This window comes from Balaenoptera ricei, chromosome 16 (assembly GCF_028023285.1).
Source record: "Balaenoptera ricei isolate mBalRic1 chromosome 16, mBalRic1.hap2, whole genome shotgun sequence".
NCBI lineage: Eukaryota > Metazoa > Chordata > Mammalia > Artiodactyla > Balaenopteridae > Balaenoptera > Balaenoptera ricei.
This window is the reverse complement of record NC_082654.1, coordinates 8,224,726-8,250,241: the sequence shown is the minus strand read 5'-3', so window position 1 is coordinate 8,250,241 and position 25,516 is coordinate 8,224,726. Positions and strand designations below refer to the sequence as shown.

Below are 25,516 nucleotides of genomic sequence, written 5' to 3'. Positions count from 1 at the left end.
TTGGACAAGCACTGTAGGAAGGGAGGGGGACCTGGCTGAGAAATGCCAGAGAAGATTTTCTCTTTGCCGGGGAGCAAGCCTTTGGAGAGAGATTCCAGCATCTTTGGACTCTGCCTGGGAAGCAGCTGCCTCTCATTCCCAGCAGCTCCAGCACATTCCCAGGTTCAGCCTGCCCTCTGCTGGGCCTGTCGGGGGACCAGAAAACAGAGCATCCTCGGGTGGCTTCTCAGAGGCCCCTTTTAGGCCCATGCTCGTAAACTGAGTGATAATTCACAGAATTGCGGTACAGTACTGCTTACACATTTATCATCATTCTAACCACTTATTTGGGCTGAGAACTTTTAGTTTATTCCGCTTGTCAATGAAACCATTGCTTGAATTGTATAAAATGTGTGAGTGGCACATTTCTGTCACAGCTGGGGTCAGGGAGGGGAGTGTTGAGGGGCAGGGGTTAGAGAACTGGGCTCCAGGTCACCTCCCCACCCCCAGCATGTCGGGGCCATTCAAATTTACATGGAAACAAGAGTATTGCTCTGCTTTCAAAGTTAGAGCCACTTGACCCCCTGCTGGCAGGTCCGTAATAAGGGACCTTGTGATGGAAGACGTGGTCCAGGCTCCAGGGCCATTGACACCCAAGACCTAAGAGCCCAAAACACTTGACTTGGGGCTTAGCTGAACCCTGGGGAGTTAGGAACAAGGGTGACAGTCTGTTAAGGAAACAGCATGTTGCTAGTTGAGAGATATTTTCCCCTCTGGTCATGTCATTGTTTAAGTCTGGCTCGATCTTTTCCAAGCTCTATAAACCCACTCTGATCCCACAGGGTAGTTACAGAGGATCAGAAGTCCAGTTGACTTGCCTCTTTTCATGACCCAAACTTAATCACCAATGAAATCTCAGCTTCCAGACAGACTGGCTTCCAATCAGCTGCTATTATTTGAGTATCTGTGGAAGAAAGTCTAACTTGGCATTCCCTCGGCCAGGACCCTGGGTATTCGTTTTCTAAACCTGGACTTAATTTGACAGTCAAGTCCCTATTTACCTGAAAACAGCGAACAGAATCCCATCACCTCGGGTTCATGTCAGGAAGGACCCTGTGTCTCAGCTCTAGAGATGCTTTCTCTTTCCATGGTCCCTGTCTCCTCCTGGCTCACGTCACACCTTTGCTTAAACTCACCCATCATCTATTCCAGTGACCAGAAAAAAAATTCCAGTTCCGCTTGTGACCAACCAGGCCTCACGTTCATCCAACGTTCAGCAATATCTTCTGAGCTCCAGCCATGCGCCGGGTGCTGACCTGGGAGCTTGCAATAGGAAATGTCAGGGAGCGACAGTCCAAACTCCCCACTCCATGGAGCTATTTAGTGGGAAATGGGAAAACAGTAAGCCAACTTCATGAGCAAATGATGAGCATACAAAGGATGAAAAGTGCTGGGGCATAAAGAAGCAGAGGGATGCAGCACTATTTACGATAGTCAGGACATGGAAGCAACATAAATGCCCATCAACAGGTGAATGGTTAAAGAAGATGTGGTACTATATACAATGGAATACTACTCAGCCACAAAAAGGAACAAAATTGTGCCATTTACAGAGAAGTGGATGGACCCAGAGACTGTCATACATAGTAAAGTAAGTCAGAAAGAGAAAAACAAATATTGAATAACATCGCTCATGTGTGGAATCTAGAAAAATGGTACAGGTGAACTTATTTGCAAAGCAGAAATAGAGACACAGATGTAGAGAACAAACTTATGGATACCAAGGGGGGAAGGGGGGGTGGGATGAATTGGGAGATTGGGATTGACATATATACGCTACTATATATAAAATAGATAACTAATGAGAACCTACTGTGTAGTACAGGGAACTCTACTCAGTGCTCTGTGGTGACCTAAATGGGAAGGAAATCCAAAAAAGAGGGGATATATGTATACGTATAGCTGATTCACTTTGCTGTACAGCAGAAACCAACACAATATTCTAAAGCAACTATACTCCAATAAAAAGTATAAAAAATTAAAAATTAAAAAAATTTTTTAAATAATACAATTAAAAAAAAAAAAAAGAAGCAGAGGGAGAGGGACCCGGAATGCCAGGGGACGGCCATCAGGTGGCCTTGTTGCCAGGTGACGGGGGGCATTAGCAGTGTAGAGACCCCGAGGTGTGGGCAGCCCTGGGGATTGAGGACCAGCCAGAGGGCCTGTGGGCCTGGCTGAGGGAGTGAGGGGAGATGGCAGGAGCCAAGGTCGCAGAGGATGACAGCAGGCCGTGCAGGTCCCCAGGAACCACGGGAAGGACTCAGCAATCATCCAGGCGAGGGGGAGTCTCGGCAGGGTTCCAGCAAAGTGACAGCCCCCAGCTCACCTCTGCCAGGCTCCCTCTGGCTGCTGATTGTAAAGAGACAGGGGTGGGTGCTGAGGGCAGGGAGACCACTGCCCAGCTACTGGGGAGCAGCGTGGACGTGATGAGAAGGGGTCAGAGTCTGGGCTTAGTTGAGGGGTGTGCCCGCGGGATCCCCGGCCAGAGGGGTGTGGGGTGGGAGAGAGCTGAGGACGGTTCCCGGCTGGGGGCCTGGGCCATGGGAAGGACAGAGGGGCTGGCCCCTGAGGCAGGGAAGGTGGTAGGATGGCAGGTTCTCGGAGTGGGTGATGGGGAAGGTCAGGAGGCTGAGGTGCCCACGGGACCCCTGCGGAGGAGGCAGCCGGCTCTGGAGAGAAGTCTGCACCCCACCCGGCACGTGACCTGAAGGTTAAGAGTCAGCCCAGATGGCGTCCGCTCCTCTGCCTCCCCTCACCCTGAGCCTGGCCACCCACACGTCCTTTATCACTGCAAACGTCCAAGTTCACTGCCTGCCCTGGTCTCCCATCCAGGCAGCCCCCCATCCACCTGTGCTCTCCCGGGGCACCCTGTCTCCCAGCTTCCGTAGCACCCAGTAGCCCTTGACATGACCTTGAGCGCTTACACGGTGGTGTCCAGCACCCGCCCCCGGGACAGCATCGGCTCCCAGAAGACAGACACTGGCCTCGCTACGTTCCCGCCCCCGGTGGACACTCAGGGGCCGAACACGGCCAACCGGCCCTCCCGCAGGCCTCTCTTCGCCCTCTTCCCCTACAGCCGCCCACTGCTCCTCTGCCAGAGCACCCAGAGGTGACCTGAGGTCCCACGGTGAGGCCCAGGGACCCAGGCGGTCACTGCTGCTTTGGGGGATCCTAATGAAAAGGAGCCTCTTTCCCGCACGCTGCAGGACCCTGCCCAGGGGGCCTTGGGCTGGAAGACCTCGCCACACACACACACTCACACGCACATTCACACTCACACACACGTACTCACAGGATCTAACTCTTTTTTTGCTCCTCCTCCTCCCTTTCTCAGCCCTGGCCCGAGGGTTCGGTGGGGGGAAGGCACTGGGGAGGCCTAAAAACCCAGCTCTACCTGTGTGCATTTTTTAAACGTAATGCAGTATGTCGAGTATCAATTATGAACTTGACGTGTGATGAGGAGTGACGCTGACACTTCTTTAAACAGTGGAACCACTGAACAGGGACACAGCAGAGGATATAAGCTTGGCCTTTGGGAAGTGTGTCCTGTCCAGATCCCCGAGCCAATCCCACAAAACTCTCAAATTGTCAGGAAAACATTGAAAATGATGACAAACACAATAGGACCAGTGCAAACGTATACAAATATATTTTGGGAGTGAGGGGTGGTAAGGATGTTGTGAATTTCAGCGTCCCATTGTCACTGCAAATCCCTGACGAGGGGAGACCACAGTGCTCAGGGGTCCGGGCTCAGGGCAGGAAGCTTGGCCGCCAGCTCGCCCCTCCCAGTCCGCATCCCAGGCCCCCGAGGTCTGTTCTCTGCGGAGAGGGGGCCAGCTCGGCGCACCGAGTGCTGCTTCATCTTTTCTCCTGGAAAGGACGGTCAAACTGTTTGGGTGCTATTTTTAAATATTTAAATAAATGTCCTCTAATTCCCAGCCTAGGAAGCAGGGTCGGGGCAGAAGGGGAGGGGGTCTTCTGTGCCACCGTCCCCCCAGGCCTCCCTGCCTTGCCTCGCACTGGAGACACAGTGGTGAGGACAGGGGCCTGAAGATGCTGGGCACCGAGGGATGTGCATGCACCGCCATCAGCTGCAACCAGGGAGGTGCCTGCCTTGTCTGAGAACCCTGCCCTTCGCCCTGCTGTTCTGTGTTTATGGAAAGCTTTCCATCAAGTCCTTGTCCCTCCGCATACACTCAGGCCACACAGATTTCCATCCAGGTGTCGGATGGGAAGTGGTAGCAACGAGAAGAGGGACTCTCTCCCCGTGCTCTTCAGGGACCAGGCTTGTCTCCCGAACGCTGCAGGTGCCCCCAGCCCTGGGGGCTGCTGGGAGGCCTTGCCCCTCGAGTCCCAACCCACAGCCAGCCAGGTGAGCAGGGCCCAGCAGAGGGACAGAACAGGAGTCCATGGCTCTCTACTGTCCTGCAATTCCGGCCACCAGGCCAACCGGGTGACCAGACCGAGGGGGTTTCCAGCATGCAGGACTTTCAGTGCTGAATTCAAGAAAGTCCTGGGAAACTGGGACACGTAGGTCACCCTAGGGCCAACCTAGCCTCCAGCCACCCCAAATGTAACTCTCCAGAGATTTTGTTTCTCTTAGTCTCTCTTTGTGTGACTCTTTCTGGATCCCGGCGAACTCTACTGGGGCAAGAATATGCTTTTGATTCTTATAAGCCCAGAGCCGCTTATAAATTCCTAATTTGGGGCCAGCGGTTGCTCCAATTTAGCTCCTGGCACCATGCCCATTCAGCTCCTTGAAGTTCAAGGTTACTGCAGACGGAAGGACGAAGGAGGCCCTGTGCTTTCTGCCTGGGTTTTTGGCAAGCTCTCAATGCTTCTTTTGAGGGCACCAGGCCTGGTCATCTTTCAGAAGAATGGTCGCTGCCTTTGTTTTCAGCCCCTTGGCTGATGCTCTCGGTGAAGTTGACATGCTTGGTTCAGGAGCACACGTTCCCCGTTCAAGTTCAAGTTCAGCTGTTGAACATCCCTCTTTCTGCTCCTCCTAGGAGGTCTGCTCCTTGCCTTATCTGGAAGGGAAATTCCTGTTGATGAAAGAACATGTTGTTGCATGTATTTCTGAATCTTTTGTTTATTCCCAGCCAAAGGCTCTTGAAGTTAAAAGCCAGGATTTTGCCACCTGCACACTTTCCTTTGTGACCTGCCCCTGGGCAATGTGGGCCTCCTGACCAGCAGCCCAGTTCAAGGGTTTGGGGATTAGAAGGAGCCCATCTGCTCATGTATCACAGGTCATCCTGCTGGCGTGACACAGGAGGGTTCTGATCTGTCTGCCCCCCTGGCTAACTGGATGATTTCTGTGTCTTCTCCTCCCTGAAACAGATGAAATGCATTGATGTCCCCATTCCTCACCTTTCCTGTACCCCACCCTTTGCCATGACACTTTCAGGACCCCCCACTGTGGGCCTGGCATCCTGCCCCAGAGATTTCAGTCTCCGCCCCGTGACTTGCTTTTACCAATGGGATTTTAGCAAACGTGACAAAAGCAGAAGCTTGAAGAAACACTTGCATCTCTCCCTCACCCTCTTGCTCCTCATCCTTTTCCACAAGAACATGCCCAGGACAGCCTGCCGGAGGGTGGGCCACGTGGAGTAAAGCCAAGGTCACCAGTTGTCCCAGCTGTGTCCACCCTGGGTCTACCAACCTGCAGCCAACTGGCAGACATGTGGGTGAGCCCAGCCACAACCAGAAGAACCATCTGGCAGAGCCCAGCCTAAGTCACTGACCCCCAGACTCATAACCTGCTAAATCAATGCTAACAGTGTGACACTGAGGTTTGGTGAGGTTTTTGTGATGCAGCGTCATCGTGGCAAGTGATGACAGATTCACTCCAACTCCAGCTGCCAGAGGAAGCTTTCAGTTTCTCTGAAGTCTCAGGACCCAGCATGGTGCCAGCTATGGTTTGAGGCTGAAGGTGGAGATGGAAAGAGCCTGGGGTCGGGCAGACCAGAGTGTGGACCTCAGGTATGACTGTAGCAAGTTGGTTAACCCCTCTCTAGACTGGGGGCACTACTGATACGACTGCTCCTAAAATTCTAATAGCTACCATGTATTGGGCAGCTATGCCTCTGGAATAACGGTAAGAGCTTTACCGTTGGATTTTCACCACAACCCTGTCACGGTATGTCTGTTTTTCAGAGGAAGAAACTGGGGCTCTATGTGGTGAATTGGATGGGCCAGGGGCACCCAGCACATGCTATACTAAGTTTTGTTTTATGTGTGTTTTGCTTTGAGCAGCGTATAGAATTGTCTATATAATATGACTCAACTAATCAAAAGTGTAGAAAAATAAGATTGGAAAAAAATATGATGACAGCAGTTGCCACAGAGTGCAAGGGCTTTTTTTTTTTTAGTTTATTCATTCATTTATTAAACAAATGTTTTTTTAAACACCTGTTTGTTCTAGGCATTCTTTTAGGCATTGGGAATGTGGCAATGAACAAATATATATATATATATAAAAATGTGTGTATATGCATACATGTGTTTATAATCTATGTATAGTGTTATATGTATAGTGCTGGGTGTAAATGCCCTCTAGAAACTCCCATGGGCCAATACTTAAAGGGATTTGTTGGCTAAATAGCATAGCTCCCTGACCCTATGAATGCAAAACGCTGAGCTTTGTGTGCTCCGCCAGGGTCCAGAGTTACCAACGTGAACAAGCTTCACTGGCTGAGTACAAGGTCTTGACATATTTTTCTTTATTTTCGTATTAACTTAAAATGTTTAATAAATGTGTATTATCTTTTTAATAAGACGTATCATTTTTAAACATTTCTCTTCACACGTACTTAGCTGTGTATTCTATACCACATGACCAATGACAGTACGTTCTTCATATTTTCTAATTGTAATCAGTATAAGGCCATTTGACTCAACCAACTGGAAGACTAGTTATTATGGACCACTTCCTCCTAAAAATATATAGAAATGCTGGTAAAATATGTATTCGTTAGGATAGGAAAGGTCGGGGTAACATATAGACCCCAAAATATAAAATGGTTGAAACACAATACAAAGGGACTTCTGTTTCTTGGAGATCTTGCAGAGGACCGATACTGAGGACAAGAAGGCTGAAGACAAGACACACCAAAGAGCATGTGTTTGAAGGCACTGGAGAGGCAATCAAGCCGAAAAGGCCAAGGTCCTGCACTGGAACCCTGAACAAGCTTCATTTGCTGAGTATTAGGTCTTGAAATTTTTTTCTTTATTTTTGCATTAAATTTAAAATTTTTAATAAAAGTGTACTTTTCTACTCAGGGCACTTGGGAATCCTGGACAGAGCAAGAGGCAAGGGGTCCAGGTTAGAGCTACCAGGGGATCAAGGAAACTAACAAAGACGCTGACAGGCTTATGGATCTGGAAAGACAAAAATGAGATTCTTGGGGGTGGCAGTGGGGCCAAGAACTAAGCCCAGCTCTCAGTCAATTTCCCCCTCAAAATATCTGAAGATTTCTGAAGCTGCACAAGACGAAAACCAGAAAGGTAAACACAGAGCTTGAAAAGTAAGTGAAGTTTTTAAATTTTCTCACTGTGCTGAGGACACAAGGACTAGAGTTCAGGACCTATCATGGGGCAAGAGCCCTGATGAACACACCTTAAAACCATGCTGTAGGAGCAGACATGAGCAGAGGTGTTCCAATCCTGCCACCCAGCCCTGAGTAGCAGTACTTGAATAGCATCCACTCAGTTCCTGATTGGATTAAGATGACTAACCCCGACCCCTACACACACAGTTTATCCACCCATCAGAGAAAAGGATGAACAATGCCCAGAATTCAATGAAAAAATTACTAGGCATGCCAAGAAACAGGACCAAATGGCCAAATACCAGGGGGAAAGGGAAGGGGAGTAGACAACATAAAACAGGTACAACAAATAAAAAGCAAATAGTAAAAGTGTAGCTATAAATCCAAATATATTAATCATTACGTTAAATGTAAATGGACTAAATACTCCAAATAAGACTAAAACGTCACATCAGATTTTTAAAACTTGATTATATTTTGGTTACAAGAGATCTACCTCAAAAACAAGCAAAAAGTGGTGAAAGTAAAGGTTGGGGGGAAAAACTATGCCAGATAAGCACTAAACCAAAAGGAGAAAGAGACAAATCTATAATAATGTTAGAAGACATTAGCACATGACTCTCAATAAAAATAGGAAAGCAATAAGGATGTAAGTGTGAACAGCACAATTAGCTTGAACTATACTACATCCAACAATGACAGAATACGCACTCTTTAAATGCACAAATATTTAATAAAATGAACCATATGCTGGGTCATAAAGCCAACCTCACAAATTTTAAAAGATTTACATCATTCAGAGATGTCTTCTGACCACTGCAAAATTAATCTAGGAATTAATAACAAAAGTTGACTAGAAAATTCCCATCTCTGCCCTGCTAGCCATCTCTGCACCGGCAAATCATGTCAATTTCTTTCTAATTCATAGGCAAGTTTGAAAGAAGGAAAGAGGGCACTTCTTGAGCCAGAAATAAAGTAGGAACCACAAGCCAGAAGGATCATTCATGAGCCAACACCACAGAAGCCCAGGGAGGATTCAAATGTAAATATGTGTCCTAAGGGCTAGGGGCTGGGTTTTAACGCTCAGGGAAGAGAGGAAATACCTCCCTGACATAGAAGAGGCAGAGGTGAACTGGGAACTCTGAATACAGTCAGGTCCCTGGAAGACTGGCCCCTCCTTATAAGAAAGACTCAGAAGATACAAGCGGAATCTCAGGAGCAAAGCTTGACTCTGCTCAGAAAAGACGAGGGTGCATAAAAGCTCCCATTAAAAACGGAAGCTCCAAAATATTGGCTCTCATCTGAAAGTAGATATGAGGACCAATGCTGCTTTAGTTAATGTTAGACCACCACGCTGTCAGAAACAAATAAATATCAGATAATAACCATGCTCTCACTGTGCTTTTCAGTGATTTTACACATTATGGATAAATGGAAAATGGGATAAATTGTGCCAGATATTTTCCAGAATAAAACTTTTTTTGGAGAATAAAACAAACAAAAACAAAACAAAACGGAAGCTCCAAACCCACCCCACCCAACCAGATGGACAGTTTTAATTTATACTTCTCATAAAGCAGGGACATCCCAAACCAAAAAGTTATTGCAAAATTTGTTTTTAGAGAAATGATCCCTTGGATCCAGACCAAAGCAAAGATGAAATCTTTTCCTGGAAATACCTCCCATCCCAGGGCATGTGGGCCTCCCCTAGAAAAAAAATGGTAATACACCCCAAGAAAAACTCAAAATAATTTTTTAAAATCACAAAATACACAAGGAAACAATTCACAAGGGAAAGTCAGCAGATCAAAAAAAAAAAAAAAAACAGAATGATTAATCCCCCAAGCACTTATAATAACAGTTCAAATGAAATAATAAATCATGTTTAAAATGATTAAAGACATAAAGAAGGAATTAAAAACCATATTTAAGGGACTTCCCTGGCGGTCCAGTGGTTAAGACTTTGCCTTCCAATGCAGGGGGTGCAGGTTCGATCCCTGGTTGGGGAGCTAAGATCCCACATGCCTCGCGGCCAAAAAACCACAAAAGCATAAAACAGAAGCAATATTGTAACAAATTCAATAAAGACTTTAAAAATGGTCCACATCAAAAAAAAAATCTTTAAAAAAAATATCTAAAAAACAAGGTTCTATGAAAAAATAACAGACGGACTTGAAAATGAACCAAATTGAAATTCGACAATTGAAAATGACTCCCAAAAAAGTCACTTAAAAACTAAAAAATTAATAGTTTAGAGAGCAGAATTGGTGATGTAGAGAAGTAGAAAGATTTGGTGAACTGAGACATAACTGGAAGGGAATTTCACAGAATGCAGTGCGGGTATAAAGAGGTTAAACATCCGAAAGAGATTGAGAGGTGGGAGAATGAGTGAGAAGGGCCCAGGGTAGAATCCAGTGGGGGCTCTGAGGGAGCTGGGGGACACTGAAAATGACCCGCCTGACATCAACTCTCCATCCAGCTCATAGCAGCCTGCCTGTCCCGTGGCGGGAGGGGGCACGTGACGAGTCCTGGCCACTGAAACGTGAGCAGCCTGGACAGGGTCACCTCACAGCTGAGGCAGGGGCTGAGAAAGTCACGTGTTCCAGAAGGGGCGGCCCCCAGCTGGTGAGGAAGAAGCGCCCCCCCGCCCCGGAGCTTCTGGGATGGAGGCGCAGGAGCCTGAGGCGCCCGAGGAAGAGAGCTGTGACGAAGCAGAGTGAGGGCTACAACTGCGCAGGTGCTAATAAAGCGGGGTGGTTCTCTTTGCTTGTTACCCAGTCCTGAACGTCCTGGCAGGGTGGGCACGGCGACGTATCCGGGTTACGCTAAGCATGGCTTGTCATCGAGACCCTGGACCTTCCCAGAGCTGCACTGTGGCAGCAGCTCCAGACCTGCCTGTTGGAACCGCAGCCCCAGCCCAGCCCAGCCTTGCCCCGTCTGGCAGGCACCTCACCGCTGGAGGAAGAGCAAGCCGGGAGGAAGGAGGAGAAGGGACGGAGCGAGGAGACAGCAGAAAGAGCTGGAAGGCAAATGGGACAGGGCAGAGGTCAGGTCTGCCTGGTAGACCAGGTCAAGCAAGAGGAGGACCTCCTGCCACGTGGAGGTCCCAGACCTCAGCTCGTCTACACCAAGGCAGGACAGGGGTCAGCATAGGACACCCTGGGAAAGGGGGTCCCCTAGGACCCCTGAGCTCCTGCCCCGCATCTGGGAAGGACAAGGGTAACAGAGGAGCCTGCCTGGGCAGGGCTAAGAGGCCACAGAGCATGGCTTATGGAGGTGGGGCCTGGAGCCGGGAGGGCCATTTCGCAGGGAGGAGGGAGGAGAGCCCAGGAAGGAAGGAGGTGATGCTGGGAGGGGTGGAGAAGGCAGAACAAGGATGGGCGAGGGGGGAGCTCTGTAGGTCTGCAGGCAGAAGCTTCAAGCCCGGCTCCTCCCCATCACCAATACTCCGACGTCTGAGGTCCCCGTGGGGCGGGTGATGGCTCCCCCAGGGCCCTCTTGAGCCACGCACAGTCCTAGGAGGGTGCCCGAGACCCAGGTTCAGGTCAGCTCAGGACAGGGTATTAGGAAGGGTGGCGTAGAGGACGAGGGTTGAGGAGGGGAGGCCTACGCGTGGGAAGGACCAAGATGGGGAGGGGCTGGGGAGGTGCCTGACCGCTACCAGTCCCAAAGGGGCAGGAGGGTCTCAGCTCTGCCCACTCGGAGCTGTGTTCTGGCAGCGCCAGATAGAGCGGAGGGAGCACCTGACGGAGAGTCAGGCTGGCCCTCTCCCAGCCTTCCTTTCCCTGCAGGCACTGTGGCTGTGATCCTACACGGCCTGCAGGCCACTCGGCGGAGGTGGGGGCGGGGGAGAGCCTGGAGACCAAGAAGCACACGTGAACACCTCTGGGGGCTCCTACGACCATCCTTCTCGCCGCATAATGGCACCTCCAGAACAAGGCTCCTGGTTGGCTGATCTGAGACCACAGTCCTTCCACCCTTGGACGTCCTCTTATTAGGGTTACTGCTAGTCCCCCAGGAGCTCCCTGGCCCAGGTGAGCTTTGAGCAAGAAGACAGTGGAGGGTCAAACGGGCCATCCAGATTGGTGATGTGTATCTGCCAGGGTAGCCCTTGGAAAGGTTGGCTGAGACAGGTTTCCTGGGTGCAGTGCCTAGAGAGGCCACACGGGGGCAGCACAGGGCTGTGTTTCGGTGCCTTCTGCGCCCAGGGCAGCCATCCTGGAATCCCAGAAGAGTGGAGAGGGGCTTGCCACTCCCGGCCCAACCCCTTCTCCAGACACTTCCTCTGCAAAACACCTTGGGCACGAAGCAGCTTGGGGAAAGTGTCAAGTCTTCAAAAGGCGATAAAGAGAAGGGCACATCTGAAAGGGCCCCTTGAAATCCTCCAGGCCCCCACCCTGCTCAGTAGCTGGGGAAACAGGCTCAGAGAAGTCAAGTCACTGGCTCAGTGTCATCCAGATCCCTAGCTCCCAGGTCAGTTCTCTCTCTGGGCACTCACTGCCTCCCTCTTGGGGACATCACTCCACGGCTGGGTATCTGAGGGTGGGGGAAGGAACAGCCTGTGTGCCCCCAGGATTCGCTGTCTGGGTGCGAGATGAAAACACAAATGACTGCAGAGTCACGTAGAAAGTAATCAACACCACACAAGATGGGAGAGAGACTAAGAAGGGGAAGAGGCCTCAAGAAGGTCAGGAGGTGGGAGGCAGGGTGGAATCCAGGAGGCCAGCATGGAGGAGGAGGTAACACTTGCCCTTGGCCCTGGGGTGGCATAAGAAGCTGGCTCAGTTGAACAGTGGGGAGGGTGGGCCCTCCTGGTGGTGCGTTGGCTTGAGCAAAGGCACGGAGGCAGAAAACGTGGAGCCGAGGAGAAGCGTGTGCTCTCTTAGGGGTAGTAGGAGATTTAGAGGCCAGAGAAGTTCGCCTGCGTCCTGAGGTCTTGTGCAGGCTGCCTGGGTTGCTGCCTTTAGAACTGGAGGCTGGCCTGGCCGTGGAATTCCACTATGTTGAAAGTGTAGAAAATGGCAGTTCTGCAGATAATCTCACGTGGAGGCGGGAGTAAACAAAAGATCTCCATGGTGACCGTGGCCCCTCATTTGGGATGTCCAGCTGCCCCTCGGAGATGTGGAGTCCAGCCCTGAGGGCAGCTGCCACTCCCCATTCCTCAACCACGGCTCCAGCTCACAGCAGCGGCAGGAGCGGCTGGCCGTGGGGGGGCCACAGGGGGCCCCTGACTAACCTCAGAACTGGCAGGATGGGACCAGCCCGGGATTCCCGGGCTCTGAGAAAGCCTCAGACCGTGAGATGGAAGGGCCCCTGGAGCAGCCGGTCCCACCTGTTCAACCTCCCAAAAGTCAGGGCCTCCTCCTGAGGGTCAGCACACACTCAGCCCAGCTTCCTCCCATCCAGGTGGACGCAGGACACAGAAGGGATGCAGTAAGAGGGCGGCACAGGCCAGGATCGAGTCTCTGCCCAAGGGCCCCTGCAAGGCTGGGCACCGATGGGGTGCCGGGAGGTGGGGTGGGGTGCTGTCCGGGTCAGTTCTGCTGCTTCCACAAGAAAATGACCTTGAAGAGGCCACCTGGCCCTGACCTCGTCCCCAGTGCGTGTGTCGGCCTCCCAGCCCAGAGTGTCCCGAAGGTACCAGCAGCCCCCTGATTTCACCTGAGGCTCTGCCTCCTTAGAAACTCAGAGACTTCAGGGACTCAGAGGTGAGAAGTGCAGGTTAAGACTCGGGCCCTGGAGATCAATAGACCTGAGATCAAGGACTAACTCTGCTCCTTAGGGGCTGGGGGCCTGGGGCTCGTTGTTTGGCCCCTCTGAGCCTCAGTTCCCCCACCTGTACAATGACAGAACCAGAAGAAAGAGAGGACCTCTCTCCTAGGGTGGTGGTTAGGATCCAAGGCAACACTTGGAGCTGCACTGAGCCCGGGGCCTGGCACTCAGCATGTGCTCAGTAAACAGCGGGCACCCGTATTACTGCTGTCACCACTTATACCGCAGATGCCTCTTATCCGGGCTCCCCACTGACAGATGCCTGCCTCCTCGTCCCCTAGGCACCCTTGCTGATGTTCAGGGCATGCTCAGTGCTCTCGGCCATTCTGCAAAATGCCCTCCAGTCAATTCTGAGTTTATTACAAGTCAATTATGTTTGTTCCCAAGTCTTTCTTACGCCAGTTGTGCTTGATATTAGAAATGTGTGATTTAATAAATATAGAAACCAGCAGTTCTCAAACTGTTAAGAATGAAGACTCCTTTACACTCTCAAAAATTATTGAAGATTCCCAAAGAGCTTTTGTTTATGTGGTTCACATCTATCAGTATTTACTATATTAGAAATTAAAGCTGAAAGATTTTCAAAGCCCATGAACGCACAAGCACAGAGTCCATCAGGCATCAGAGTGGGCCTCGGCCGCTGGAAATTATCACTTGTACATCATGAGGAAATGAGAGGATAAAGGGCGAATGATGTCTTGGTATGATCGTGAAGAGTCTTAGTTTTGACTGGTGGATCTCCCAAAAGGGTCTCGAGGGTCGCCCTCATCCTTGGACCACACTTTGAGAACCACTGATGTAAAGAAATGAAATACAAGTGCAAAATATGAGCCAGTTTCTAAAAACCAGGTCGGAAGTTTTGGAAAGTCCCAGCACATACGAGGGGAATAACCACGTATACAATGAAAGACTGTTCTCAGAGGCTTCGCAAGGGCCTTCCAGTTCTCATGCCCCTTTAGAGAACCAAAACCGGAAACCAGTGCTGATTCATCGTGATGTGGTTTCAGCCAGAAAGATGACCCAAAACTCCAATCTGCAGACTTACGTTTGGGCAAAAGGCTTTGACCCTTCTATCAAAAGACAGACAGATTAATGTACTTTAAATATTTTAAGTAAGAGTAAAAGGTTTAAGAAATGTATGTGTGGTTAAGTAGGATTTACAGATGCTCTGAGAATTCTGACCCAACCCAGCCCGTCCTCCCCACCGTGGACACCAGCTCCATGCCTCATCCTGGCCTCTGACCACCTGGCCTTTGGCCTCCCCGCCTTCCGCTTCACGCAGACTGGGCTCCACGAATACGTGGTGAAAGAACCAGTGAAAGAATCACTGAATGAGCAGACAACCAGCCCCCACCGACCCGAATGCCTGGCCCAGTGCCTTGTGCAAAGGAGATGTTCAGAAAACCCTTGCTAAAAAATTAAATTTTGACTCTTGGCAGACTGTCTAGCTGAGGGTGTCCCCTGGTGCCTTTGAGGCCCTCAGGAGGGGCTGAGCCCAGGGTCAGACCATCCACTTCTGATGTGACTCTGAAGCCCCCCACTACAGCCAGCCCGAGGTCCTGTGAGGTCAGCCTGGTCCTCTGAGTGAGAGGCTCAGCCGGCCAGGGCAGGGAGGACGCCTCTGGCAGCAGGACTCTGAGCTGCGAGACCTTTTCGGCAAAACAAAGCCATGTTTATTTCCCTTTGTTTTCCCTAGAAGCCCCAGTCACCACCTAGACCCCTGGATGGGCAGGTCTGCAGAAACCTCTGCCCCAGAAGACCCAGGAACTGCTGCCCCATCCTTAAGGACCTCTGAGATGGGAGCTGACAGGTGACATGCAGACAGGCTGCTGGGGATGGGAGCCTGATGGGGGAGTGGGGGGGGGGGACGTACGCTGTAGCACCATGGTTAAAAGCATTGACTACGAAGTTAAAAAGTGAAAAATCTGAGTCGACATTCTGCTCTTTCTTTCTGGAGATCGGAGCTGTGTGACCTCAGGCAGGTGTGTTGCCTCTCTGATCCTCACTTTATACTTTCATGTACCATTGCCTCGTTAACTCCCAACACCCACTCATGAGGCCCATAGACCTGCAGATGTGGAAGGGACCCACAGTGTCCCCAAGGTTATGGGGTGGACCCAACCAGGCCTTGAACCCAGCTCATCTGGCTCCAGGCCCAGGGCTCACCCCTTCCCCACACTGTCCTCCTGGGGGAGCCGAGTTTGATGGGTGCAAGTCAGACTGTCCCTTTTAGGGGAAGAATGGTGAAGAAAGATGGCTCATGACTCCAGGAGAAGATGCTGGAAGCCTCCCCATCTTGATTCCCTGGACCCAGCCTTTCTCTGCTCTGCGAGAAGGGAATTGTTCAGGGAGGTGAAGTGCTGGGTCCCCACTACCACCTCAATGTGAGGCCGTGGGAAAGTCGTGAGACGCAGAGAGGCCCAGGCTTCGGACTCACCTATTTCTAGATCTGACCGGGGCCTGATCTCAAAGGGGCTGCTCAGAGCACACAGAGCCGGAGGTGCACCAGAAAGGCCCAGGAGCCCCAGCGGCCTCCGCGCTCCCTGCGCTGCTGCACCCGTGGGGTCCTCCACTGTGGGGAAGGAAGCCCCCTTCCTACTCTCCTCTGTGCCCCAGGCTCGGAGCTGGGCACCCCCAGAGCAGGGCAGTCACACGGGAGGGACCGTCCTACTCCTTGCTTCGCCCCAAGTGTGCGGCTAATGAGCACAGGTGCAGCTTGAGCGGGTCCTGGGCCCCCGGCAGGAAGACTCAGACACTCCCAGGTGGCGGCCGAGGGGGAACTGTCCTTCCTCGGGGGCCTGCTGCAGTCGCTGAGGTGCCACCACTTCCGCCTCTGTGGCGTCCTCGTCTCCTGCAGGCTCTCAGGACAGCAACCTGCAGGCCTAAGAGGCCCAGGACCGCCCAGCCTCCGCCCTGCCACTCGGAACCTGAGCGGGAGCAGTTCTGCAAAGGATGGGAACCCAGAGGGGGAGGGGCGGGAGGGCTGGGGACAAGGGCCAGGCTGACAGCGCGGGGCTTCGGAAGCAGGGAGAGTCGAGGTCGGGGAGTCAAGGCCAGCTCAGGGGCCATCAGGCACGAGCACTGAAAGTGAGGTTGGCGGTTGCCTTCCAGAGGCATCCCTGGAGCACGGGGCCACGAGGCCACTGGCCCCCGAGACTCTCTCCGGGGCCAGAAAACATTCTAACCATATTTGTCGTTTTCACAAGCTGCTCCTTTGTAAGCATAACTCACGCAGAAACAGTTGAACTTGAGAAACTCGAAACTGCCCATGTGGCTTCTGTGGGTCTCCTGAGGGACAAAGAACCCTATCCGGGCCTGGGGCCGCCACTTGGCTCACTCGGGAGAAACATACAAAAGGACGACTTGCCGTTCACCCTGCCCCCCTCTCCCCAGTCACAGGGTCCTGCCTGGACAGGAATATTCGCCATCTCAGAACAGACGTGTCGGGAAGCTCAGCCCTCTGCTAGGCACTCAGACCTGCGTGGGCCCCTCAGGGCACAGCCGAAAGGGACAGACCGGTGGGCACCCACTCCATCCTCTGACGGCCGACCAGCCTACTGGACCCACCCCCCTATTGCTGGCTGAATAACGGCTCCCGAAGATGTCTGCATTCTAATTCCTGGAACCTATAAGTGTTACGTTCTCTGGCAAAAGGGGCTTTGCAGATGTGCCCTTGAGATGGGGAGATGATCCTGCATTAGCATCCTGTGGACCCAGAGTCATCGCAAGGGTCCTTGCAAGAGGCCAGAGGGGGAGAAGCAGAGGAGGTGACAAGACGAGGGAAACAGTGTCAGAGAGAGTCTCAAGGTGGAGGAAGGGGGCACGAGCCAAGGAATGCAGGCGGCCTCTAGCAGCTGGAAAAGGCAAGGAAACGGATTCTCCCCTAGAGCCTCCAGAAAGCACCAGTCCTGCCGACCGACAACTTGACTTGAGCCCCGTGAGACTGAGCTTGGATCTCTGACCCCCAGACCTGTGAGGTAATAGCCTTGTGGTGTTAGTTTAAGCCACGCGGTCTGGTGTAACCTGCTGCAGCCGCCGCGGGACCCTAACATAGCTCCCCGGGCTGCTCTGCGGGCAGCCCCGCCAGGTGAAGCTCTGGGAAAGTGATGTCTTCCTAGAGTCTCAACAGGATCTGCCCACAGGGTGAGGGTTCTGGAGCAACAGAAAAATACCCGCCCCCACATGAGGCCTCTCACTGCTGGACGAGGCCCAAGTTCCTCCCCCCGCCCCATGGCCTTTGCTTCAATTCCCAAACGGAGTCACGTGGGGAGAGGTCATTCCGAGGGGAGGTTTACACGAACACGGAGATGATCGTCAGAATGTTCCCTGAGAGCTGGTTCCCGAGTCGGGGCAGGAAGTGGTCCCGCAGCAGACAGGGTTTTGGACAGGCCCCAGGGGAGGGAGTTGTGCCATCAGCCCTCCAGACTCACCCGTTGGTCCCGACCCCCATCTCCCACCGGCCGCTTCTCCTCACGGGCACAGCATCTTCCTTGCTGAGTGAAGCCGTCCCTGGCTTTGCCATCAAGAGCTGGGGTCCTCCTCCTTTCCAGGCCTGGACTCGCCAGCCCCTCTTCCCCCAGCACACAACCGTTGGGGGGCAGTGCTGGGGAGACGCTCGCCCAGAGTGAGTCTTTCCAGAATTCGGGGACCAACCCAGGCTCCCCGCTGCCCCCAGGATGGCCCAGGCTTCCAGAGCCCCGAACTTGAGAGGACCTCATCTCTCAGGCTTGCCCTGGCTGCACATGGGGGCCTTGAGTGTCCAGTGACAATGCCACGCACCCAGTGACACCAGGGGTCTCAAACTCGCAGCCCCCAGGGGCCAGGCAGGCCCCGGGAATGAGGGAAGCAGCCTGCTGGGGGCAGCAGGACCTGCGGTCACCCAACCATCAAATCTAAATGTCTGAAGATGATGTTAGGCCCGTCTGTGGGTAGGGCTGGCCCTCGCCGCCCTGACTCACACCCCTGGCTGGCCCCACGTGGGAGTCCCTGGTAACGTCTGACCTGCCTGCTCTTCTCTCTCGCATCGTCACCACGTGCGGCAGGTCCCGTGCGTACCGGGTGCACATCACACGCAGGTGAGACACAGAACTACCCCCGTGGTTCATTCACGCACAGTGGACACGGCGGAAAACCTCCCACAAGAGCTCTGACGGCTTATGAGGAAGGGCATGCGCCCCCAGGTCCCAGTCACAGGGGTCCACATTTAATTATGTTCACTATTAATAAAAGTACAGCATAACAGTGGTTCATTAACATACCTTACACGACTAAGGGAGTAAAATTTAATACAACCCGATGCACAGCTTTGGGGACACAAAGGAACTTCCAGACCGGGTCGTGAGAAATCCTCCATTTCGCTTTGGTTTGGGATGACAGGCTCGAGGACCACGGCTCGAAAGGGCAGCTGTGCTGTCACCAAGAGTGGGGCCTCGAGTGAGAGAGAGCAGAGGAAAGCAAAGGAACAGACAGACAGCCCTTTGGAGAAAGGCCCCTGGAGACACCGGGTCTGCACGGCGCTGATCGACACCGAGGGATCATCTATAAAAAGATTTGTATAATAAACCAAATAATATTGGAAATAAGACGTTCAGTAATACTTCTGTAAGAAGCAGAATTACGCTACATGTTGTTCACATGCACAGGGGTGCGTAAGAAAAGTCCTTGTAATTACAGTCGGGGCCGAAGAGCAAAAATACGGGCTGAAAGTGACAAGCGAACTGAAAGAGAAAGAAATCCACGAAGAGGTGTGTCCAGAGCGGAGAAAGCTGATCAGCAACAGAACTGAAGGGAACCCACTCAGAGACGCACACACACACCCCCACGCACACCGCACCTGCACTGCAAATAAATACACACGCACGTGCAAGCGACGTCCCCTACGGCACCTTGTGCTCAGGCCAGGTTTGCCTGCTGGCTGCTGCTCCGAGTGCCACCAGGACAGAAACGGGGGCCTGTCCCCGAAAGCGGGTGTTCAGGCCCATGGATCCTTCACAGCAGAAACCGCCCGGCCGTGCCATTCAGAGCCCTCCATACGCCTTCAAATGGGCCGAGCATCCCATCTCCAATGGCACTAGGGCTGGACAGCTCAGCGAATCCTCACTCCCAAGAGTGGCGGCTGGGCGTGTAGGCATTTGCACTCTCTCACTGGTGTGCATCCGGCACCTCGACTTGGAGAGCTCTGATTCGCAGAAGCTTCCCTTGACAACCACGTGCAAAGCTTGGTTGGGCTCCCGCCTGGGGCTGTGTGCAAGGACTGTGTTCAATCTTTCCCATCACCTCCAAGTAACAGCAAGACCTTCAGCCCATCCAACAGTAAACCAGGCTGCCAAGTGGCCCAGAAAGTTCTGTCAAGGACACAGCTCCCGGCATTCTCGTTCCAAATCCCAGCACAGCATGTCTGGCCCAGGCATAGCTCATGTGCTGTGCTTCTGAATCAGAAAAGAGCATCCTGCAGTTCGTTGAGTGAGGAAGGACCTCTGGCCACACATGGCGGAGAATGTGATAACAAGTTCACTTGGGAGGAAGGCAGAGCAACGGAGCCTGTCGCACCCGGTACTAAAAACCTCAAACGGCTGCAGTTCTCTGAGGACCTCAGATGCACGGCGAGGGCCAAGATGCCCAGATTTTCCATCAGTTCCTCCGAGGTGCTCAGTCTGGCATTAACAGCAAAAATTTCCCTTCCGATTTTAAACTGAAGTTATATTCCAATTAGAAACTGAAAAAACCCTTGAGAAAACATCTAAAGGGGCAGAAAAGAAAGCTCCAGCCAGTGAAATGTAGAAAGTGGTTTGTTTTAAATGCACTCGTTTTCTGTTAAACATAAGTGAAGTCCACAAGGACAGAAGGGGAGGAGGTCCGAGACACGAAAGTGCTACCAAAAATCGACTTGCGTCTTTTTTCTCGTCAACAGTGAAGTTAACAGGGTTTAAATCTGAAGAGACGGAAGGGCTGACTTTGGGGTAAAAGGGAAAAAAAATGAGAGCCTCTATTCTCCGCCAAAATGAGGTTAGTGATCTAAACAGAGGGTTTCGAAGCTGAATGTGTAGTGTACGTCTGGCCAGCCCTGGGGCAGGACCTCCACCCAGAACTGTCAAAGCCCAGACTCCACGCTTCCCTCCCGGCACCCAGCCTAGCGTCCGCCGGCCTCACCCCGGACCCCAGCCACTCTCGGAGCAGAAGGGGACCCTTTCCAAAGTGGAATTTCCAACAGCCTCCATCCGAGGCTCAGTGAAGGGTCCATCGCCGGGCTGTTTAACATCACAAAGGAAATTCTGAACTGGTTTCCATAAACGTGGGCCTGGGGAGGGGTTTTCTCCAGGCTCTGAGCGAAAGGGTTCCCCACCAAGAGAGATTTTCAAAGCATGGAAATCATGGCGGCAGCGGGAACCGGCCTCACGTCTTCTTCCACAGGAAGGCCTCGTCGGCGAGGACCTGCGCCAGCCGGGCGTTGAAAGGCCCGTAGAAGTCCCGCAGGAGCCTCTGTGTGACCGGCCACATGGGCCCCAAGTTCCGGTCCTCGGGACGCCGCGTGTTGGAGGCGGGGCTCTTGGTCATCAAGGCCTCTTGTTTCTCACTTAGGGGCCCTGGAACACAAAGGAAAGAGCCTATGAGGCAGGAGGCAAAAGAAACTTTGAGAAAATCCCAGCCGTGCTTCCTGTTGAGACAGGAGTTTCCCGTAAGAATGTGTTTGGAGGTTCAAATTCTTTGGCTGGATCCATTTCTGAGTTGCTGAGGGTGGAAGGTGGAAATTCCAGTGTGAAAGAGCAGAGATTCTGTGGTCCGGTGTGTTACCCCACCCTTGGAAGCAAGGCTGGGACTCTGGGGCGCAGTTTCATTTCCAACTGCCCGTAAACGGGAGCCAGCCTGCCCTTGGGTAACTGTGTGACCCGCCACACACAGTCCCTGCACGTAGCCTCTCCCGCTCACCAGCCACTGGAAGTCTGCCCCCGCTGCTTCTACTTCAGGCCGATGCAAAGGGCCTCGTGATGGGGCCACATTTCACCCTGTGTGTCGTGCTGTGAAGTGGCCATGGTGGGAGGGGAGAGGCCACCTGTGCCCAGAGACCCCCACTGGCTGAACCTCCACCTGCAGCAGGCATATCCATGGGGAGAGGCCGGGAACCGGCCAGCTGGTGCTGCGCCCTGAGGCTGCCACCTCCACCCTCAGCCCTCGGGACCGCAAGCCTCTCACTGGCTTAACCCCCAGGACCACTGCTCAGGCCTCTGTGCCCCGGGCTCTCGGGATCAGTCTGAAGTCATGAGCCCATGCAGAGAAAAACCACATCCCAGTGTCCTCGGGTTACGTGACAGGGAAGGAACAGAACTGGCCTTACTGTCCATCTCAGGGATTAAAGACAAGCTCATGAATGCGACAGAGTCTACAGGTGGCCAAATCAAAGAAAAACGGTTCTAGGCCTTAAAAGGAAAAAGTAATCACACTCCATCACATTACAAGCTCTCCAAGAACAGGAAAAAGAAAATCAAATGACAAAAGGGGCCCGAGTCCCAGTGGCGGGCAAACAGATTTCAGGAAAAGTTCAATTAACAGAATTCCCAGGCAAGCTCATGAGACAGGGCCGCGGGGGGCATCTGGGGAGGAACGTTCCGGCTGCTCCAGCCTCGCCAGCGGTCCTGGGTGCCGCCCACGGGGAAGCCCTCTGCACCCGTGTACCCGCCTCTACCAGCCGTCACCGTGGCCAGCGACTTGGCCTGCTGCCACAAAGTGCCACTCGGGACTCTGGGGGACGGTCTCCTCTGGCTGGGGGCAGGCTCCTCTCCCCAGAGGCCCGGGAGCCCAAACCCAGCGACAGGGCTCTGCCCCCGGGGGCTCCCAGCAAAGCTGAGACAAGCACGGACCTGGCCATCCCCTCCTCCAGGCCCCGAGGCCTCTGCAAGACGGTCCCAGGCGCCCAGAAACCCTGTCCATCCTCAAGGCGCAGCTCACACCCTCCCTTCCAGGATCGCTTCAGCGGCTGGGACCCCAAGTCACGTGTACGGACCCAGCGTGAGATCGCTAACCTCCCCCACGTCACTCTACCAGTGACTCGGTTATTCGAGCCTCGGCTTCCCCCCCTCCCTCCTCTGAGGGAGCTCCCAGACGAGAGGCCACCTCTTCCTCCCCAGAGACGGCTCCCCACGCCACGCGCAAGGCCCCGTGTGCACGTGGCGCTTGACAAACAGGTACTAACTGGCCTCCCGGCTCAGCCCACCCTGCTCGGCTCAGGGGTCTGCGTGGGACGCGGGGAGCGCCTCACAGAGCCGGCGTCCTCGGAGCTCGCGCCCTGCTCCGTAGGCCTCCAGTGCGACATTCATACCGAGGTTGAGAAACTGGAAGACCCTGTGCATGGTGTACTTGACGTTAGAGGCGTGGTCTTCCAGGCGGAGAATGAGGAACTGTTCTTTATTAAAGACCGTGAGCCAGTCCAGAAGGTACACGGCGTACAGCCCGACCTGCAGCCTCACCTAGGACCGAAGAAGGCAGGCGTTAGTTCAGGGGTAATTCCTCCGACGCCGAAGGCGCTTTTCCAAATGCATTACACACGTCATTATAAACCAACAGTGAAGAGTCGTCCCAGCGAACAACCGCCTTCAGAAGTTGGATTTTGAACGCCACGTGTTCTTGCTTCTCCATGCTGGGTTTGGTGCTCCCGCACAAAGGATTCCCACCCTCAGGGTCCCATGTCATCCTCAGGTCAACCCTGTAGGTAGCTCCACACCACTTCATAGTGAGGAGTGGGGAGAAGGGAGAGGCCAAGGTCACACCCACCGATGGCGCGAATGTTCTTTGCACATATCCCGGCTGCCTCAGCTCCTACGCCCAGCGCACCACAGCCGTCAGAAACAGTGGCAAATGCTCCAGCGACAAGCCCCGAGAGGGAACAGCCAAGTGCCCGGCGCCACATGGACGCCCACGACCTTGAGTGTGTGAGCACACCGCGGTATAAGCAGAGCTGTACAAAGCCATCCCTTCCCACCTACACGTCGGGGTCCTCGTCCTCCTCCTGTGCCTACTCTCATGCCAAACTGCAAGCATGTGCGGTGAAGCACTAACCTGACCACAGAGAGGTCTGGCCTTTGTCTTCGGCTCCTGGAAGGTGATCTCTAGGCCACCTGGAATGTCCTGCCTGGTAAGAGTATCTTGCTTGCCTGGGGGGGTCTGGCCACTGGACAGTCTAACAGTGTGGGTTATGATGGGGGCTTTGGGCCACGCAGTACCGGCCTGACCTCCAGGAGGGGCTGGACAGTAAAGGTCGGTCAGGCAGGGCGTACGTGAGGGAGCCTCAAGAAGTGCTTGGGACACCAAAGGCTTGGGCGGGCTTCCCTGGTTGGCCACACTCTGCGTGCGTCATCGCATGTGCTTCCTCCCTTGGCGGATGTTAGTCTGTGTCGCTTCCCTGTTGTAAACTGCAACCATGAGTGTAACAAACATCAGCGTGTCCTGTGATTCCTTCTAGTGAATTACTGAACCCGACAGTGGTTTGGGGGACTCCACCCAACTTGCACATGGTGTCAGAAGGAAGAGCGGTCTTGGGGACTGCCCCCTCTAACTTCAAAGTGGGCTCTAAACTCTTGGCGAGGCTCCAAAAAAGAAGAGGCCCTTCTCCTTCTGCTCTGAGGCCCCCCCTTCTCCAGCCCTCCCACCCCTGCCCCTACCCACCGCGTCCTCTGGGACGCCGCTCGGTGTCCTGCCTCTGGCTCTGCCTCGCTGTGGTCTTCCCAATTGCTTCTCATTTGCCCCCGTCTCGTCTCTGTTCAGGCCACATCAGCGCCTGCCTGGCACTGTCACGGCCCCCTGACTGGCGCTCCCACCTCTAGCCTCTGAGCGTGAGCTTCCCACGCCAATGCCTGGCCTCGCCTGGCTCTCCGCATGGGGCAAGTCCTTGGTCTGACTGGACTCCCGGCCCACCCCTCCCAGCACCCAGTCTCAGTTCCTGCAGCCAACACTTTCACATCCTACTTCCTCTCCTTCCCAGCTCGACCTTGAGCTCCTCCAGGGCGGGGACCAGGCTCTTCCATCACCCCAGCCACAGGTGGCCTGCGCCCAGGCACTCACACTGAACGCGGTGGCAACAATAAGACGGTGAAACGCCTGACAAAATAGGTACAGACACTAGTTTCATCTCTCGCTACTCTCTCTCCATTTCATTGTTTTTCTAATTGTGTGGGAGGCAGTGGAGGAAGAAAAACAATTAGAGGGGAGAAGCTGTCTCCAAAATTCATTAGCTGACTACAGCCCTCAGGTTGTCACTACCTTAGACTCCAGCTCAGGAAAAGACGTCAAGCTGAACCAGAGCTAAAGAGAAAATGAGCACGTGCCAGCCTCAGAAATAAATACACGAGTCGCCTCCAACACAGACAACCCGCTATGAGAACGTCTCCTTGTTAAGTCATCGAGAGCTTTTTGGTTCTTTGTCAGGCTCCCAGGCCGGCCCCTCCCAGGGAGGACCAGCCTGATGAGCTTTATATCTTCCAGGGAACCCGCCTTTGCTACTCAGAACCTTCTAGAAGGAAAGGAGCTGGGAGTTTGCGGCAGGATGAGAGTGATTTAAGTAGCTGCAGCAGTCCCTGCACCTGTCCACGGATGACAGTATTTCCCTGAAACGTGTCTGTGTCTTCGTGGGGAGAGCCCCCTCCACTGGCCCAGGCCTCCAGCAGCTGAGTCTTCCTTCCCAGGAGGGCTGGTCCGGCAGCGGAGGGGCCGTTGGGGGCAGGCAGGGAACAACCCTGGGGGCTCTGCAGGGGAAGAGAGGTGGGGAAGCCTCCCCTGGCCTCCTGAACACTCCATCTTCTGGCTCACTCCAACCCCCAGCCCCCTTACCAGTTAAGGGAAGCGCCGCTCACCTAGAGTGACAGTTTCCTGTGGGCGCAGCATCTCTACTAACAAACCTAAGACAGGCCCGCTCAACACCTTTTCCGCACCCTTCCCCAGTATCGGCCAGAGAATCAAAATGGAATGAACATAAAAAGGTTATTTAGGGGAAGTGCCCGATACATTTAAAGTTTTAAAACACCAGAGCGGAGAGAAGCCTTTGAGGTTACCTGCTTCAGCTGGCTCTTGATGGAAAGACCAACCGAGGCCCAGGGAGTGCGGGGTCCTGCCTGCCCAGGGTCAGCGGAGAAGACCCTCCAGAGCCTGGTCCTGAAGCCAGGTACTTG

General features: G+C 53.4%; 1 protein-coding gene across 7 annotated transcripts in view; it reads right to left on the bottom strand.

Annotated features, from left to right (window-relative positions):
- Positions 1–3,663: 3,663 nt before the first annotated feature.
- The window catches only part of CHST15 (carbohydrate sulfotransferase 15), a 99,485-nt gene continuing 77,632 nt past the window's right edge, over positions 3,664–25,516 (bottom strand). For 3 of the 7 annotated variants that reach the window (XM_059899957.1, XM_059899958.1, XM_059899959.1), the window contains exons 7-8: positions 22,675–22,822; positions 18,516–20,944 (exon numbers count right to left, since the gene is read on the bottom strand). In XM_059899957.1, coding sequence (XP_059755940.1) covers positions 20,754–20,944; positions 22,675–22,822 — 339 coding nt within the window. In that variant the 3' untranslated portion in view covers positions 18,516–20,753. Of the gene's footprint in view, positions 5,085–18,515; positions 20,945–22,674; positions 22,823–25,516 lie in introns of those variants that run through there. The other 4 variants (XR_009497967.1, XR_009497966.1, XR_009497969.1 and 1 more) reach the window with 4 other exon arrangements.